The 16,273-nt window shown below is 41.2% G+C and overlaps 1 protein-coding gene across 1 annotated transcript in view; it reads left to right on the top strand.

Annotated features, from left to right (window-relative positions):
• c14h20orf27 (chromosome 14 C20orf27 homolog) overlaps window positions 1-16,273 on the top strand; it is a 42,293-nt gene that overhangs the window by 1,666 nt on the left and 24,354 nt on the right. The window contains exons 2-3 of the mRNA XM_012854451.3: window positions 2,250-2,353; window positions 10,852-10,991. Of these exons, the coding sequence (XP_012709905.3) occupies window positions 2,335-2,353; window positions 10,852-10,991 (159 nt within the window). The 5' untranslated portion in view covers window positions 2,250-2,334. The remainder of the gene's footprint in view (window positions 1-2,249; window positions 2,354-10,851; window positions 10,992-16,273) is intronic.

The raw sequence follows: 16,273 nt of genomic DNA, 5'->3' as shown, positions 1-16,273 counted from the left end.
ATTTAGCTAAAAACTCCTGCAGGATACTTTACTTGAATTAAGTTGACAAAAATATCATTTTAATTCAGCTAAAGAAACCACCAGTTCTGGCCATGTTTTTATTCGTACCTGCTTCGAAAGGTTACGATTTAGACCAATTTAAGTCAGAAATCTGTCCTGATTTGGAACTATCATCATGCTTTACAAAACAAACAAAAAAACAAAAATTAACAGTAGCCAGCAGCGTATCTATTGAGCTGCTGACTGCAGGCTCCACCGGAGCAGACAGCCTGACTAGTTGTTATGTAACAAATCAATAGGTTTTATTACTTTAGCAGCAGTATCACTAATTGCTGGATTTCCTTTTCAAATAAAGGTAATTAGGTCATGTTATGCATTGTAATTCCTGAAGGTTTCAACATGTTTTTTAAACGCCTGAATGTGTAGTAAACAGGTTTTACGTGTGCAGTTGTATTGTCTCAGGTTACGCTGATGATCTGAAGCTTTACCTCCCACTTCTGCTGCCAGTGCCGGAGGCCTTTAGGTCTGAATCCCAGCAGTGTTATTCCAATCATAGTGACACATTTAGGTGCTTAAAGCGGCGCTGAGATATTCGCGCTGCCTAAAGTAGATCATCCCCCCCCCGGATCCGCGGCGCTCTCGTTCCTCGATCCTCGCTCTGCAGACATTCGTCGCTCCGCCTTGATCTTTGGCCCTGGCTGACCTTGAAGGAGGAAGGGCGAACCGCACGCATTTCTGGTCTCCCCCCCGTTCCCACAGATGTCTGCAGTTCCTGTCGGACAACATGTAAAAGCAGTGAACAAACTGTGAAGTATTATCGCACAGTCTTTGTGTTGAAGCCAGCGACGGTCTGAACGTTAGTTTTGCCAAACGACATGATCACACCTACGGAGCCTCATCTGAGCTCACATCTGGTTTTAGCACATAAAGTCAGAGAGTCACATGCTTGCTGTGGGACAGGGGTTTATTTATACTGGTGCGTATCTTGATAAGTTGGAACATCATCGAGCTGGTGACTGATTAAATACAAAAGAAACTCATATTTAGGATAATTTATCACAGTGATGGGTTTTAAGCACTAGGTCCTGTTCATTTTGATGACTATGGTTCACAGCTGATTAAAACCATAAAAAAAACAAAGTTTCTGGGAACATTAGAACATTACAAGCCACCTAGATAGTCAGGGCCTGTTGGAAGGGGAAGATCGGGCTAGTTATCCTGCCTTGTGAACCAGCCGTTACTTAAGACCGACTTAAAAAATAGAGGGTTTCAACACAATGATGGGGAAGACTTCTGACTGCAGAGTTGTCCAGCGGACGCTGATCGGCGCCCTCGATAAGGAGGGCAAGCCACAAAAAGGCATCGCTGCAGAAGCCGCCCCTTCACAGAGGGCCGTATGGAAGAAGCATTTGGGTGAAAAGTTGAGTGGAAGGAAAAAACAGTACAGATTTCCGATGAGAAATAAAGAGTTTTTATGAGTTGGACTTCTCGAGCTTGATTTGTGATTATAAATTTTTGCTGAGACACACCTGCGAAAGGTGAGGGCCGCCGAGCTAAACTCTCACAGGCCTCAGACTGTGAAGCAAACCTTTAACGTTGTTGGGCGCTGTAGATGAATTGCACATATTTGAATCCGCATGTCTAGATTCTCCATCTAAAGGGCCCGTGAAGCCCAGTTACAATGAAAGCCAGGGCTTTTTAACTTTGCAGCATTGAGCTCATAAACCTTTGAGCTTTCCATAAAGCACTGTTTGGCATACTTTTGATCTAATAGCATTAGTTGTTGGCCTCACCTGACTCCAGAGCCGGGAGGCGTTTTCCTCTGTTGCTTTTGTGTTTGTTTAGCATGTACTGGTTAAGGTTGCAGAAAAGAAAAGCTCCTTTTCCTCCTTGCCTAAAGACGTTGTAAGCGTTCCCCATCTGTGCGAAGCCCACCGACTGCAGCATCAGCGCCTACGTAGCTAAGCCTCTTAGACTGTTTTGTTGTTTTCCTTTAATTGAAGCCTCTGTCGGGAGTCTGTGGTCCCCTTGGCTCCACTCGCATGACCCCGCTGAGCTCCCGGCCGACGTGCTTCTAAATATCAGCTTTTGCCAAAAGCTTCGTGGTCTTATTTTAATGCCTCACGTGCCCCCGTCACCTTTTCCCTCCTCTTGCTGTGCATATCTGTTGATCTAATAAATTCAGCTCTGTTGCCTGATGCATCTCTCTCTCTCTCTCTCTCTTACTGCCTCCTAAACTGGTTTTGCAGGGTTGTTCTGAGGTCAGACTGCTGAAATGACAAGGGTGTGACGGCGGACATCCAAGAGTCTTTCTGCCGGGCCGATCCGAGTGACATGGCTGCCGCCAAGAAGAGTGAGTTTCCGTTTATTTGCTTCTGCGGCGGCTGAAGGTGTGGTTATATATTTCTGCCTTCTGTTCGGCAAACACCAGAAGCGCCTGTTGATGTGTTTTAAATAGGAGAGCCGGGTCCCTGCCTGACATTAAATGAGACTCAACCTTTCCTGTTTTAGGGGAGCCGCTGTAGTCAGATCGACTAGGGGCCTGCGCCTTCTGATGACATCACTATACATGATTGGTTTAACGTTTGCACAATTACACAAAACATTCTGATTGGTCTGGACAGCTTACTAACATAATTATAGCGGGGTGTAGGTCTTATTCGAGAGCGGGGTTGCGGTTTGTAAACGGACAATTTTTAAGAAGAAATTCTCCATGGTCCCTGCGCCTCCTGATGACATCACATTATGGCAACACCATTCAAACACACTACATTGAGCCCGCGGTCTGCGTTTGTAATAAATCAATTTTATTTAGTTCATTTAACGGTTTCTTTTTTATCAAAAGCTTCAGGCTTAAAGATGAACATAGAAAATGTGAAATCTTAGCAATTCAAAATAATCAACCCACTTTAATTGATAAAAATGAGGTAAAATATTTAGGTATAATGATTAACAAGGACCACACTGAAAATGACAGAACATATATTCAAGCCATTTTACAAAAAAAAATCAACAAATATTTGACAGTTGGCTCAATTTTTGGAAGAATATTGTTAACAAAAACGGAAGGGCCAAATTAATATATCCAGCATATATATTAAATAAACCAAATACTACAATCAAAAATTAATCAAATTCATCACAGTTTCATCTGGAATAATAAACATGTGATCAGAAAGAACGACATAGTAATATCAGTAGAAAAAGGAGGAAAAAACGCTATTGATTTTAAAGTGATGAATGCCGTGATAAAATTAATTTTATTAAAAGTGAAAAGAGTTTATGGTTTAGTTTCCCTTCATAAAAAAATTGGAGGAAGGAAATTTCTCTTAAGATGTAACTTTGATCCTGCAAAATTACTGATTAAATTGTCAGACAACCTCACAAGCATTCCAAAAAGATGTTAATGGATGTACCCATGGATGTACCAGACAGGTGGGGGTCAACAACTCACCTGATATATTGGTTGATTTCTTTTGATTTTTTCTTTTATTTTTTATTAAGTCACTAAAGGAAGCGCTGTGCTTGAGGCATTTCCATGAAAATTAACCTATCAAAAGGTTACAAAGCCCATGACATCATCATCTGGGCGTCCCCTACTGTAAAAGCGTAGTGAGAACAAAATTCTCTCTCGATATTCTGGCTCTTTAGTTTAGTAATCCTAAAACAACCTAAAACTGGTAAATTTAGTCTGATTTAATGTCAGACAGCGAGCAGAAATAAGCTTTACTAATTTTTTTTTTATTATAACTTATGCGTTTGTGGACGATGTTCTTAGAAAGGCAAAAACCGTGTTGCAACAAGAACAAAACTGCATATTTAAGTTGCATACCATAACCTGCAACTACAAGCCCAGTTTGCTTTCTAACAACAGCAAAGCACGCTGCAGGCACATTTATTGCAAGGAATCACTTCTGGTGCAATGGTTGAAAGCAACTTTTCCTCATGTGCATCCAGGCTTTTAACTCAAATGGGGTGAAACGTCTGTCTTTGATCTTCTGTGGTTTCATCCGATTCAGATTTTCTCCCGTTTAAGGTGCTTCGTAGATAAAGCTGGGTCCTCAGTGGTGGCAGTGAACAGGGTTATGAGCCCTTGATTACGATGTACTGCAACCGAGAACGCCAAATGAAGCGTTTCATCAGCGTGATGGCACTGGTGTGAAGGAAAATCAATTGAGACAGTTTGCAGCCGAGGTTTGTCAAGGAAAGCAGATGCTTTCTCAGACGGTCGTAGAAATGAGATTAGCGAAAGAGCACGACGGCCCAGGTTTATGTTGCAGCCCGGTTTACCCCTTTACCTCACTGCGGCTTCACACACACTGCCATGATAAACCCAGACTAGTGTGAGAGGACTGGTCAGAACAAATCGGGGAAGGAACGAGCCAGCCACAAATGAGGTTAGCAGGTGAACATCCCCCCGACTCTCATTTTTGATGGCCCCCTGTAGGTTTTCCTCCAGGCTCGTTCTATATTTAGCTCCATCCATCTTCCCATCAACTCAGACCAGGTTCCCTGTCCCTACTGAATTAAAAACATCCCCACAGCATGACGCTGCCATCGCCCTGTTTCAGGGTGGGGTAAGGTGTTATAGGTGAAGTGCGGTCAGCGGGGTGGGAAAGACTTTGGTTTTGTCTTAATAGAGCACTTTCTTCCATGTGTTGTGCCGCGAGTTCCCCTCAAACAGGACCACCTTTGGCTTTTATTTAAAGACGGCTTTCTTTCGTTTGTGTTTTGTAAGGAGGCAAAATGCCAATGCCTAGATGCAAGGCACTGTTTTAAGTGACGATTATGCTGCAGCGGCCACACACGAAAGGGCTGGAGGGGAAATCGGTGAAGAAGCGGTGGGAAGTAGGGATGGGAATCGAAAACCGGTTCCTGTTCAGAACCGGTTCCGTGTTTTCCAATTCCGTGGCACCGTTTTGGCAACTCGCTTAACGATTCTCTTTTCGATTCCGTCGTGCCGCGGCTCTTAGCAGCACAACGCTAGCACAACGTTTTTTTTACGCAAGTTACGCACACGGCATTCAGTAAGCACGTGTGCGTAACTTGCGCACGATGTGACCAGGCTTAAAGCAAAACAAAAAAAATGCCGCCCCATCGGGGGAAGCGGTCGACAGTTTGGTTTCATTTTAAGGAAGAGAAAGATGGCAACAAGGCGCTTCAGATTCAGATTCAGATTCACTTTATTAGCCATTTGCAGTTTTACCTGCATTGGAAAAAAATGTGCAAGTAGCTCAGAGTGCAGAGTCAACGTAAACACATCAGAGGACACAACATAGAAAACAGACAGACAGACAAAGCCACATGAAGCCTCAATATTAAAAAAATGCCCATATAAAAGTAAAAATACTGTACAATAAAATCCATACATGCATACATACAAGTGCCTAGTTTAAGATGCTTTGTTCAAAGCAATCACAGCTTGTGGGAAGAAGCTGTTTGCAATCATTGCAAAATGGCATATACATCCGCGGGAGGAAATAGATCCAACAGGCAGAAACACCTGCGCACACAACATGGCATACATTTTAACGAATGTCGTGTTTTTGATTCTTACCGGACAGAAGCTAAAGTTATGACCAGCATGGAAGGCAACTCTGGTGGTAAGTAGCTAGTTTTACATCACTGGCTGGTTCCTAGTAAATCATATGCCATTTCTGGAAATAAACCAATTTCCTACCTCTCTTTGGGGTTATTAAGGCAAGGCAAGGCAAATTTATTTATATAGCACAATTCAGTACAGAGACAATGCAAAGTGCTTTACATGATTAAAATATAGGAAAATAAAACAGAATAAAAGCAAGCAGGGATAGTGTAGAAACAAAAAAGAACATTTGAAAACAGTAAAACATTTTAACTTGAACATTCAAAGGCAATTCTAAACAAATGTGTTTTTAATCTCGATTTAAAGGAACTCAGGCTTTCTGCACTTTTACAGTTTTCTGGAAGTTTGTTCCAGATAAGTGGAGCATAGGAACTAAATGCTGCTTAAGGGAGTTAATCCAGCCCTTCATTGGTAGCATGTTTAATTAGAACTACTGGTAGCTGGAATTATTACAGGATTCTAGCTATTGCAATGGATGTAAGGAAACATGCTACAAATTTGCTCCACAGTTCAGGGAGCGAGAGAAAGGTGATGCTCGTTTATTTAAATCAGGGGGAGACGAGTTTATTTCCCAAAATTGTACAGTAATGCTTTTTCATTAAACGGATGCCTTCTCCGTTAGAGGTTATCTAAAGGGAGATTAATAAGCAACTGCCACAACAAACTTACATTTTCTTGTATTCTAAGAAACTAATTTACTGTATTCAAGTTTGTTCTTATATTCCTTTTTTTTATTTAAACAAATATAAATGTTACTCCAGTTGCACATTTGCTGTGGACATCTTGACCTTGTTAGTTGGTAAAGTCGTGTGATAGTTAAGTAAACAAAGTTGATGCTCATCATCAAACTGTTTGTTCTCTTTTTTTCCCCAAATTGGAATTGAAAAAGAGAATCGAATCGTTTCACAGAATTGATAAGGGAATCGGAATCGTAAAAATCTTTTCAATTCCTAACCCTAGTGGGAAGTCTAACGGACTAAACCTATTCAACGTCTGACAAAATGTTAAGACCACACCAAAACATAAGACAGTTTGTCTCCTTAAATCAAACTAATAAAAACCATGTAGCATGTCACTGAATGCTGGTAGAGGGAGTGGTTGGCGTTGAACCCTTTCACCGCTTTGCTTAGTTAAGAGGCTGTTTTTGCATAGAAGCAGCCATTTGCTGGAGGGCGAGCTACACCTGAACGCTTCCATGACCACAGGTTAGGTTTGTGTTTTAGTTGCCTTAACCGGCCGCTCAGGCTCAGGATTTACAGTTAATGATGAAAACCAGGCGGCCAGCTGAGAAAACACAGAGTAGCTTTATTACGAGCTGAATTATCTGTAATTAGACGGTTGATCAGTGAGATGATTGATGGTGAAAAGCGGAGTTTGTGGTGGTGTTTTTTTACTGGACCTGTGTACAGTAAACCTGAAAGGCGACAGAGGGGTAAAACGTTGAGCTGAGTCGAAACAGACACACTAACACAGATTAACCAGGCACCACGAGCAGATATGCGGCAGATTAGAGTGACAGAAGCCAGCTGACTACAGGTTTAGGTTTATTTGTGTTACTGTCTGTGTTTATTGAATTGCTGCGCTGATAGCTGGAGGTCAGCGTATTTTACTGTTCTTCATATCTCGTAAACATATTGGGCTATCTGAATCCTCACCTGACGGACTCTCGCAATGTTTGATCTGAGTGACAAATCCCTTTTCCATTGGCGGTACATAAACTAGTCCAGGGCATCTATTATTACCAAGTAGCTAAATGCAAAAGTGCTGCACAGGGCTAGGTTTTCAATGCGACACCGTCCAACACCCACATTAGCCACGATGTCTGGACTCGGTCTAACTGGGAAAGCTTGACTGAAACCTGTCCAACTTCATCACCATGGCAGAAAATCTGCAGCCTAAAACGTCCAAGAATATCTTGCTTTTAATTAAACTCAAAGCTGTAGCACACAGAAATGGATAATTCACAAATCAACATGGGTACTTTCATGTAACTTTCACTTTCGAGTATATAAATAGTGTGCAGCAGTCTCTGACCTTTGAACTCTGGTATTTCTGCTTTTACGGTTCTCCTGAACTGCACTGTAATGGTTTTCAAACATAGATTACAGGAAAATCTTCCATTTTTCATACCGATGATCAGAAGGGTATTTTTTTTTTTTATTGTTTTTACTTCATTTTATATTTACTGTATTTTTCTCAGTTCCAGTGTAAATCTGAAAGCACATGCCAGACTTCAAAATATCAAAGTAACAATTGACAGTGTTGCATTTAACCTCATATCCTTATCTTATTTCTTTAAATATTGATTGTTAAGTAGGAATGTTACTACAGCTGCAATAAGAGAGATAATATGTGCAAAAAAGCTCTTCTGGCTCCTCCCAGTTGTCTTACTACCATTGGCAGAAATTGTTGGTTTTGTTGCTGTAGATATTACATCTCTATAGGGGATAATTTCTCAAGCTAAATTCAGTAAAATTTCCTGAATAAAAAAAAAAACAAATAAAAAAAACAGTTTTTACACATATTCGCCTTAGGTCTTAATGGACTCATTTCACTGCTGACAATCTGCCTTACATAACAGCCTGAATTATAAAGATTTTTTTTTTGGTCACTCTGTCGTGGATCTTTATTGTGTGACTGTGTGGTTTGTTCAAACAAGCCTTCAGCAGCAGGGATCGCTTTAGACGAGAGACCTATAATCATTAGGCAGTTTTTCTGTTAAACATGCATTGTTAACAATGCTGCCGTTGTGTTATGAACACGTGTCATTTTTCTTCTCTTAGGAAAATAATGCGTCTCACTTATCACTCGCTTGTTTGAGACAGTTTATTTGGGCGCATAACGCCGATATTTTTGCATATTAAGCGGCCGCAGAGTTTATTGTTATGGGCTTTCTTTAAGTTGTTTTTTTGAACGTTTCAGACACCACAAAGAATTTTTTTAAAGGAAGTGGATTTACCAGGAAATGGTTTGGGTGGTTCAGGAAAAAGAGATGTTTGTCCTGTAAACAGAAACTGACAAGATTCAAACAGGGTCAACATGTTTAGTGTCCCTTTTTTTTTTTTTCTTGCACATTTGCCCCCAACATTACATAAATATCAAATGTTTTAGGAGGAGGAGAGTTTTCAGTTTAAAATCCTAACTCCGGTTGTAGAAATTCAACAATCTAAGCGATGTTTAGAGTTTTTTAAATTTCTGATGGGTTTTCTTTATGCACAGGTATCATTTTGTTTTCACAGTGTATACATTTAGAAAGAATAAATCCTTTTATTAAAATTTTAATATGATTTGGACTTAAATGACAGCGCAGCGCCAGATAAGAAAACTCATTTCCAGACACTGACCTGCTTTGACTTTTGTCATCCTTTACTCCTGATTTGGTACAGATCAAGAGGAGATTGCCCCTGTCTCCGAGCTCTGGAGTCATAAATTATGTTTAAAGCTAGTTTGCATTCTGGTTATCTTGTTTCGGGACCTTCAGGATGGGGCTTATTTTGAATATCACTATATTGTTAGATTTATTTTTGGAATAAAAAGTATCCAACCTTAAAAAGCCCTTGTTGTATTAACACGAGCTTCTGCACATATGGAACATGCCGCAACTTACAAACTCATCATTGTGACCCAGATTGCAGAAAGCAAGGATTTCTAATCTCCCAATATGAGTCAGAATGAAGGTTTAATAAAGCAGGACCCACATGGGAGAGGGACGTCTGTACTTTATGTAACACATCTCTTTTGTCATTATATGTATGTCTATGTTGTGTTTATGCGTGTGGTTTGTACGCTGTGAATTAGAATGATTATGTTACTTCAGGGATGGCCAACTCCAGTCATTCATAGCTAATATCCTGCAACCTTGAGACACAAACGCTCTCCAAACGTCCTGAATCAAATGGATGGCTCTTTACTAGAATCCTGCAGATCTGGATGCTGGGGAAGGGATTCAGCCATTTGATTCAGGTGTGTTGGACAAGGATTTACTTCTTAAGGAAGCTAAGGTCCTTCAGGGTTTGCAGCAAGATGCTGCCGATCTTCTATAAGTCTGTTGTGGAGAATTTGATCTCCGTTGGCATCATCATCTGTTGGGGTAGCAGCATCAGAACTTAAAGAAGCTCAGCAAGTTGATAAAGAAGGCCGGCTCTGTTGAGGGGGACTCTTGAACGTCCGGAGATGACTTTGCAAAAGAGGAATTCTTCATAAAATGAAGGACGTTATGGACAACCCAGAGCATCCTCTTCATCAGACTGTCGTACATCTGCAGAGTGTCTTCAGATAAGCTGTGAGACGGACCGGTACAGGAGATCCTTCCTGCCTGCAGCCATCACCATCTACAGCAACTCGTTAAAGAACCCTGCATGATTTGAGTTACACCAGCATTTAATTTCCTTTTGGGATTAATAAAGTATTTTTGAATTGAATTACGAAAACGTGTCTTAAACCCGTGGCTTCCCTCCCCGGGGGCAAGAACTTTGATTTAAAAGCTGATGTGACTATATAAAATAACGCTCAATTTGTGAAATAAACCAACACTTACTGGAAGAGTGGAGACAAATGGTATCCTGCTGCTTAAAACAGACATGTTGAAGCCGATGGAAATATTTAGTGTCTAATTCAAACCGCAGCATCCCTGATCCCTGTGGGAAAATAGTTTTCCATATCAAGGACTTATTCAAGTGTTTCTTAAACAACAACATATTATTAGTATTATACAAACACTAAAGAACTTGATGAATGGCATGTTTGTACTGTTTGCACCATCAGTTTATGGGATAGTGGTAACCCTTAGGGGAGACTTTTAGGCAAATAGTCATTTTCTCAGAGATAATATTTGATTTTATTTTTAGTAGATTTAGTGGTTTAGTTGAAGTCCAAGTTTCCTGGGCAGAAGAACAGGATATCGCTGTTATGGCTTAGCAATCAACCTCTTGAACCTCTTTTATCCTTTATTTGTAACTACATAGCTGTTATATAGTAGTCTGTAAGAGGGTTTCTGTTCTGCGGCCGAAGACAGATGTTGTTGTGTTGTAGTTGTGCTGCCGGTGGATGTCAGGTGCGCTGTTGATGACACTGATAGACTTTAATCTAAACATCCAGCCAACACATGACTCAACATTGAGTGCTCTTCGTTATATCAATTAACAGAGACAGGTGGCTGTTCAGCGTCTCCTTTCTCCTTCCAAAGGGACTTTGAGCCTGCAGGGACCTTCACCAGCTGACCCTCCTTTCCCTTTTTTCCTTTCCAGGGTGCGCAAAGGTGGGAGGCGTTCGCTTCCCCGAGGAGCTTCCCTCCGTCGGAGCCTCATCCCACGTCCACTTTGACGAAAAGCTGCACGACTCTGTCGTCATGGTGACCACGGAGGATGACGGCAACTTCATGGTCAAGGTGGGGGAACCTGCCAGCCACAGTCCATCAGTCAGAGCAATTTGATGATTATAATGAGAAGCATTGCTTTCTGCTCTTATTGCAAAATATATAGTTATTGACTAAATGATGACCAAAGTCCAGATGGAACTGGAATTGCATTAAAGCCAAGCTTTACACACTTAACTACCGTATTGCAAGTTTTGTTATTTATTTAAGTTGGTTTGAAATTGTGCATGAACCTGCTCAGAGCCAGCCGGGGTTGTAAAAAGCTTCTGCAAACACTGTTGTTTAAACGGAGCGGACTGGTGACATGAAAACAACGGTTTGCCAAGATAAAAAGCTAAATGCTGTGATTTGTGTGGTTAAACTTGTCTCCCTCTGCTGTGATCCTCGACTGAAACTCTTATTAAAAGTGAGAGGAAAGGCCAAACATTGGCTGGAAGAGAGATTTTACTGACATAATGACATGACTCTGAGCTAGTCATCTGGCTGTAGAAACCCAAACTAGATGTTTGCTATATATGCGTGTCTGTTAATGGCATGCTTTCTAAATCTGAACGTGATATTTAGAGATAATGCCTCAATGCTATGTGCCAATTCCTGCAGTTTCTGTGAAAATGGATCGGTCTTATCAGTGAAAAAAAAATCCAGGAAAACATGAAAGTCTTCTTATGACCATTAATCTCCTCTGTCGACTATAAAGGCTTACAACAATGATGTTAGACTTATCTGATGTCATGTCCTAAATCCTCCTGGAGCTGGAATCTAACCAAATGAAGGTGCAGAAAGGTTAGGAAATGTCTAGAATAATACATTTTGACCTAAAACCAGTTATGTTATATTCTCTTTCAGGGTTTTATTTCAGATTATAAATCTGTTTAGTACAATTAAATCCTCATTTTAGCTGTAAGATTTTTTTTTATTTCATGATTTATTTTATGCTCATATTTTTATACCAGCTTTTAAGATTGTAGTATCTTGGAAAGATATTGACAGATTTTGTCCCACTGCAACAACAAACGACAGTCCGTTTTATTAGGATAGCACACTGGTACAGTGGTTCAACCCTTGCATGTTCTCCCTGTGCATGCGTGGGTTCTTTCTGGGTTCTCAGTTTAAAAACATGACTGTTAGGTTAATTGATGACACTAAATTGCTTAGTTGTTCGTCCTTCATGTCTCTGTCTTGCTCTGTGATAGACCGAGGACCTGGCCACCGGGTTTAAAACATGGATGGATGAAAGAATCCCCGCTAGAGGCTGCAAAACACCAGAGACTGTAATGCCCTTAAACATGTAGCCAAAGCTACCGTGGAATCAGAGCATGTTCATGTGTTGCAACGGCCTAGTCAAAGTTCGGTCCTAAGGAGGACCCTTGAAGCTGTGGAAATTATTCCTTTTCAAACCTGTACGACTCAGCAGCATCATTGTTACTGAGTAAAACATAAACACAAACCCCACTACGTTCTGGCTCCTGTCGCTGTTGTTCTCCTGCTCTGCTTTGATTGTTCTTCTTCTATGGTATTGTAGCGGTGTTTGTGACGGGAAGATCATTCATAATCATGGAAAGGTGTACGTAATACCACCCGACGTGCGATGCCCCGTGGTTTAGCTCCTTTTTGGGTTTGGACAAGTTAAGTAGATTATATTTGGCAGACATTCTGAAGTGAGAAGATTAATATGACCCTTTTATTAGTGTGTTTACTGCTTGGTGAATGTTAACACTTCTAATGCTAACAAGGTGCTTGCTTGGCTGCCAGCTCTTTGTCTTGGAAAAAAATGTAAGCAGTTCACAGCATCTGGGAGGAGCGTTTTTTTGGAAGACATGCACGCGGACAGCTGATGTGCTTCACAAGTCATGAACTCATGAATTCGCTCAAGTGTTCTGGTAGCTAAAAAGGAAGTGCATTTCAAGTAATGGGCAATTTAAGAGGGGCTTTAACAAGATTTGCTGCCTGCAGCAAGTAGAGAGCTTCCTAAAATACATCATACCAGAGTGCAGAGTCACTAAAGTTTACTTTATTCTCGTTTTCTACCCTTGTTTAATGTCATTTCTTGTTAGTTAAACAAACAATAGCTCAGGGTCTGTCAGTGTGTTTGTCTTTCAGTGTTTCCTAAATGCACTTTAGGCATGGAGTTTTTGAGGTTTTGCTTATGAGGAAACTGGACCTAAGTTTTTTTTTTTATCTGATTTGCTGTCTCAAGAAAACCCAAACGATGAAGAAAAGTTCTGTCAAGTCACTCAAAGTTCTTCACAGTGCTGTAACTGAGCCTCTGCAAGTGTTAACACTGAGTCACAGGCGGGGTTGTTTATTTGAAGTGTGTGTGTGTGTGTGTGCTTGTTTGCGTGTGTGTGTGTGTGTGTGTGCGCATAAACTTGGCTGTGACCCTCACAGTTACAAACTGGCCTGTTTATGTATCGGCGTTCTTTAGCAAAGCTCCTCAAACATGCTCGAGAGTGGGCACAGAGTGCTGTCAGGCCAGCATCACAGCTCGCAGCAGACATGGGAGGGGGTTGCTATGGTAACAGCAAGTAGGGGAGGGGGAGGTTGGCTGCCGATCGCTGCATGCAGACCAGAGATGCGGTGGGAGTATGTGGGACGGTAATGGTATGCATAAAACAGCTGTGCGAATGTCAGACATGATGAAGCATGATCCGAACGGCTCCTTCTGTGTGGAGTCTGGCACAAACGGCACGTCATTTGTCTGAGTACAGCCTCTGTTTGTGCTTACAGTAGCGAAGGAAGGAGAATGGTAATGAGCAGACACATGTGCTGCAGAGGCTGGCTGGAGGAGTGTTGCTTCAGAAGCCCCACGTTGTTAAAACTCCCAACACTTTCTGGCACTACCTGAAGAGGTTTCCTTTAAAGGATGTTAGCTCTTCGCCGACAGTCCTGTTTCCATGCTGGGACCGTCATGTAATAAGAAACAAGTACGGTATTATGAGGTGGTGTCAGTTGCTGGTGAAAAAAAAAGGTTCTCAGGGAGCAATTACTTACAAAACTGAGCTAAAATAACAGAGCCAGGCTAAGAAACAAAGTGCACTGTGTCAAACAAAGGGAGCAGATGGCTGTATCTGACACAGAGCTGGAACTGCATTTGCTTTTTTTTTTAATAGATATGGATCAATCACAACTTGGCTGGCAATCTGCAGTTTCCAGTTTTTGTTAAGCTCTGGTCTGCCCATACAAATTTTGACCAATCATAGTTGTTATTCTAACCCTTTAGTACCTGAATATATTTATAATTGCATTTTGAAATTGTGTACTTCTTTAGAAAAAGATTCAAAATTAAGTATAGATTAATCATTTAAATATAGAATATTCAGTAAATATAAATGTAGGTATTTTTTTATGCAAAAGACCACACACTGGCACCAAAGTGCTTCAGTATGTGGTAAAAATGCATCAACAGGCAATAGAGGTATACAAACGCCACCCTTGGCTGTGTGGCGGTTTGATGGAAATTCTTGTCAATCTACAAATGGTCAAGAACTATATTATTAAAAGTTTGTTTTCTAGTCTTCCTGCTGTAAGTTGAAATATCAGAAAATGACACAAAAGACAAGTTGAAAGTTAGCAGTTAGTGCTGTTAGCATAGCTATCATTACTGAAACTAGGTTCCTGCAGAATGCTGAACCCACCTAAGCTGTGAGAGGTCTGAAAGGCGGCCAATATTTATATGCAGCATCTTCCACTACAGACTGGTTGAAAGCTCATAGGAAAAAACAGAGGGTCTTTGCTATAAGCACGCAAATTTCCATCTACTGAAGTCTTGCTCTTTGATAGCCTGAATAAAAAACAAAGCATGTCTGTGCTTCATCTGATTTAATTTTGAAGCCCTTTGCAAATTTTGAATCTTCTTCACTCGGTCACAGCTTCCAAACCGGGAAGTATTGGTATCCACACGGGATGGTGGCACCTACAAATGGTGCTTTCACTAGTCAGAAAAAGACCACCTCTCAAAATTAGCTACAAGGTGGTCACCAACCAGGGTGAGAGTAAGAGAATCTGAAGGTTTGTTAACCTTGAGGGAAATTGCCGAGGTGTTAGCATGGCCCAATTTCTAGCACCGACGTACGCAGAGGTTGAGAGTTGAGTTTCAAAGCTGCTACGTTTTCCCCTCATAAGATTTCTGGGATTTAAAGTGCGTTTACTGAGTTGCTGGGGGGACTGGAGGTATTTCCAGCTGTATGGAGCAAGTACCAATGCAGCACTATCCCTTCCCATTCTGCTGCTGCACACTGCTGACCAGCTGGCTGACAAGGGTTGTTACACTTTTCTCATGCTTCCAAAAAAGACCAACTTGGCTGTTCATGAATATTTCCTGTCGCAAACCAACCAAGACAGTCATGGTGAAGAAACTTAACTCTCCTATTATAGTAACGCTGTTATAAAACTACAGCTGGTAAGCTATTAACAGCTCGGCTGTTAAAGTCTAAGTCGCACGTAAAATGTATTTTAACACAGATGTGACGTCACAAACAAAACGAGTACCGTGCATCCGGCAATAACACTTTCTGCTAACACTACGACTTTCCTTGCGCGTGAAGTGTGAATTGCATAAAACACTTTTGTCACTGCCGGCAATCCAGTCCTTTTGCATTTCTTTTACGAATTTATCCCATTTCTTTCGGACCTTTTGATCCTTCGGCCAAGTATGTAGCGCTAATTTCTGACCTGCACTAGACAGCGGTGAAGTTGGTTTGACATTGGACATTCAAGCTCTGCGGAGTCAGCGGAGCACTCTTGAGAAACAAAAATCAAATCAGATTTGTTGACTGTGGGAGCAGCTGAGAGACGCTGGCCGAAATCGGATTCCTTCAACCGGATCAACCGTGAGCTAGATCCCGCTGACTCCACGGAGCTTGAATGTCCAATGTCAAACCAACTTCACTGCGGTCTGCACTAGGCCTATAAGCGAAACTACAGCCACCAACTACGCACCTAGAAGGCATTTTATTGTGGACTTTGAGCAAGCGCTTATAACAAAATCGCCGAACTAAGTAGACATGGATCAACAGATTTGGTGTGTGAAAGAAGATCCCGGAAAACATCCATATATCCTTGTTCGCTGTACCGGTTGTACAATGTAAACAATGTGTATTTCTATGCAAGTTCGCTTCACGCATTCTCGGTGTTCTTGAACTGACGTCACACTTGTCGTAAATGGTCGATCGTAAACGAAGGCAGCACTCAAACGCGGAATACCATAATCGGTGTAAAAAATGCGCAATATTTCATATTTAAGCTTAATTTGAACACTTTTGATACATGAATATTCAAAGTTTACCTTGTTCTGG

This window comes from Fundulus heteroclitus, chromosome 14, assembly GCF_011125445.2.
Source record: "Fundulus heteroclitus isolate FHET01 chromosome 14, MU-UCD_Fhet_4.1, whole genome shotgun sequence".
Taxonomy (NCBI): Eukaryota; Metazoa; Chordata; class Actinopteri; order Cyprinodontiformes; family Fundulidae; genus Fundulus; species Fundulus heteroclitus.
Note: the sequence above shows the minus strand (reverse complement) of the source record. Positions and strands in the feature narration are given on the sequence as shown.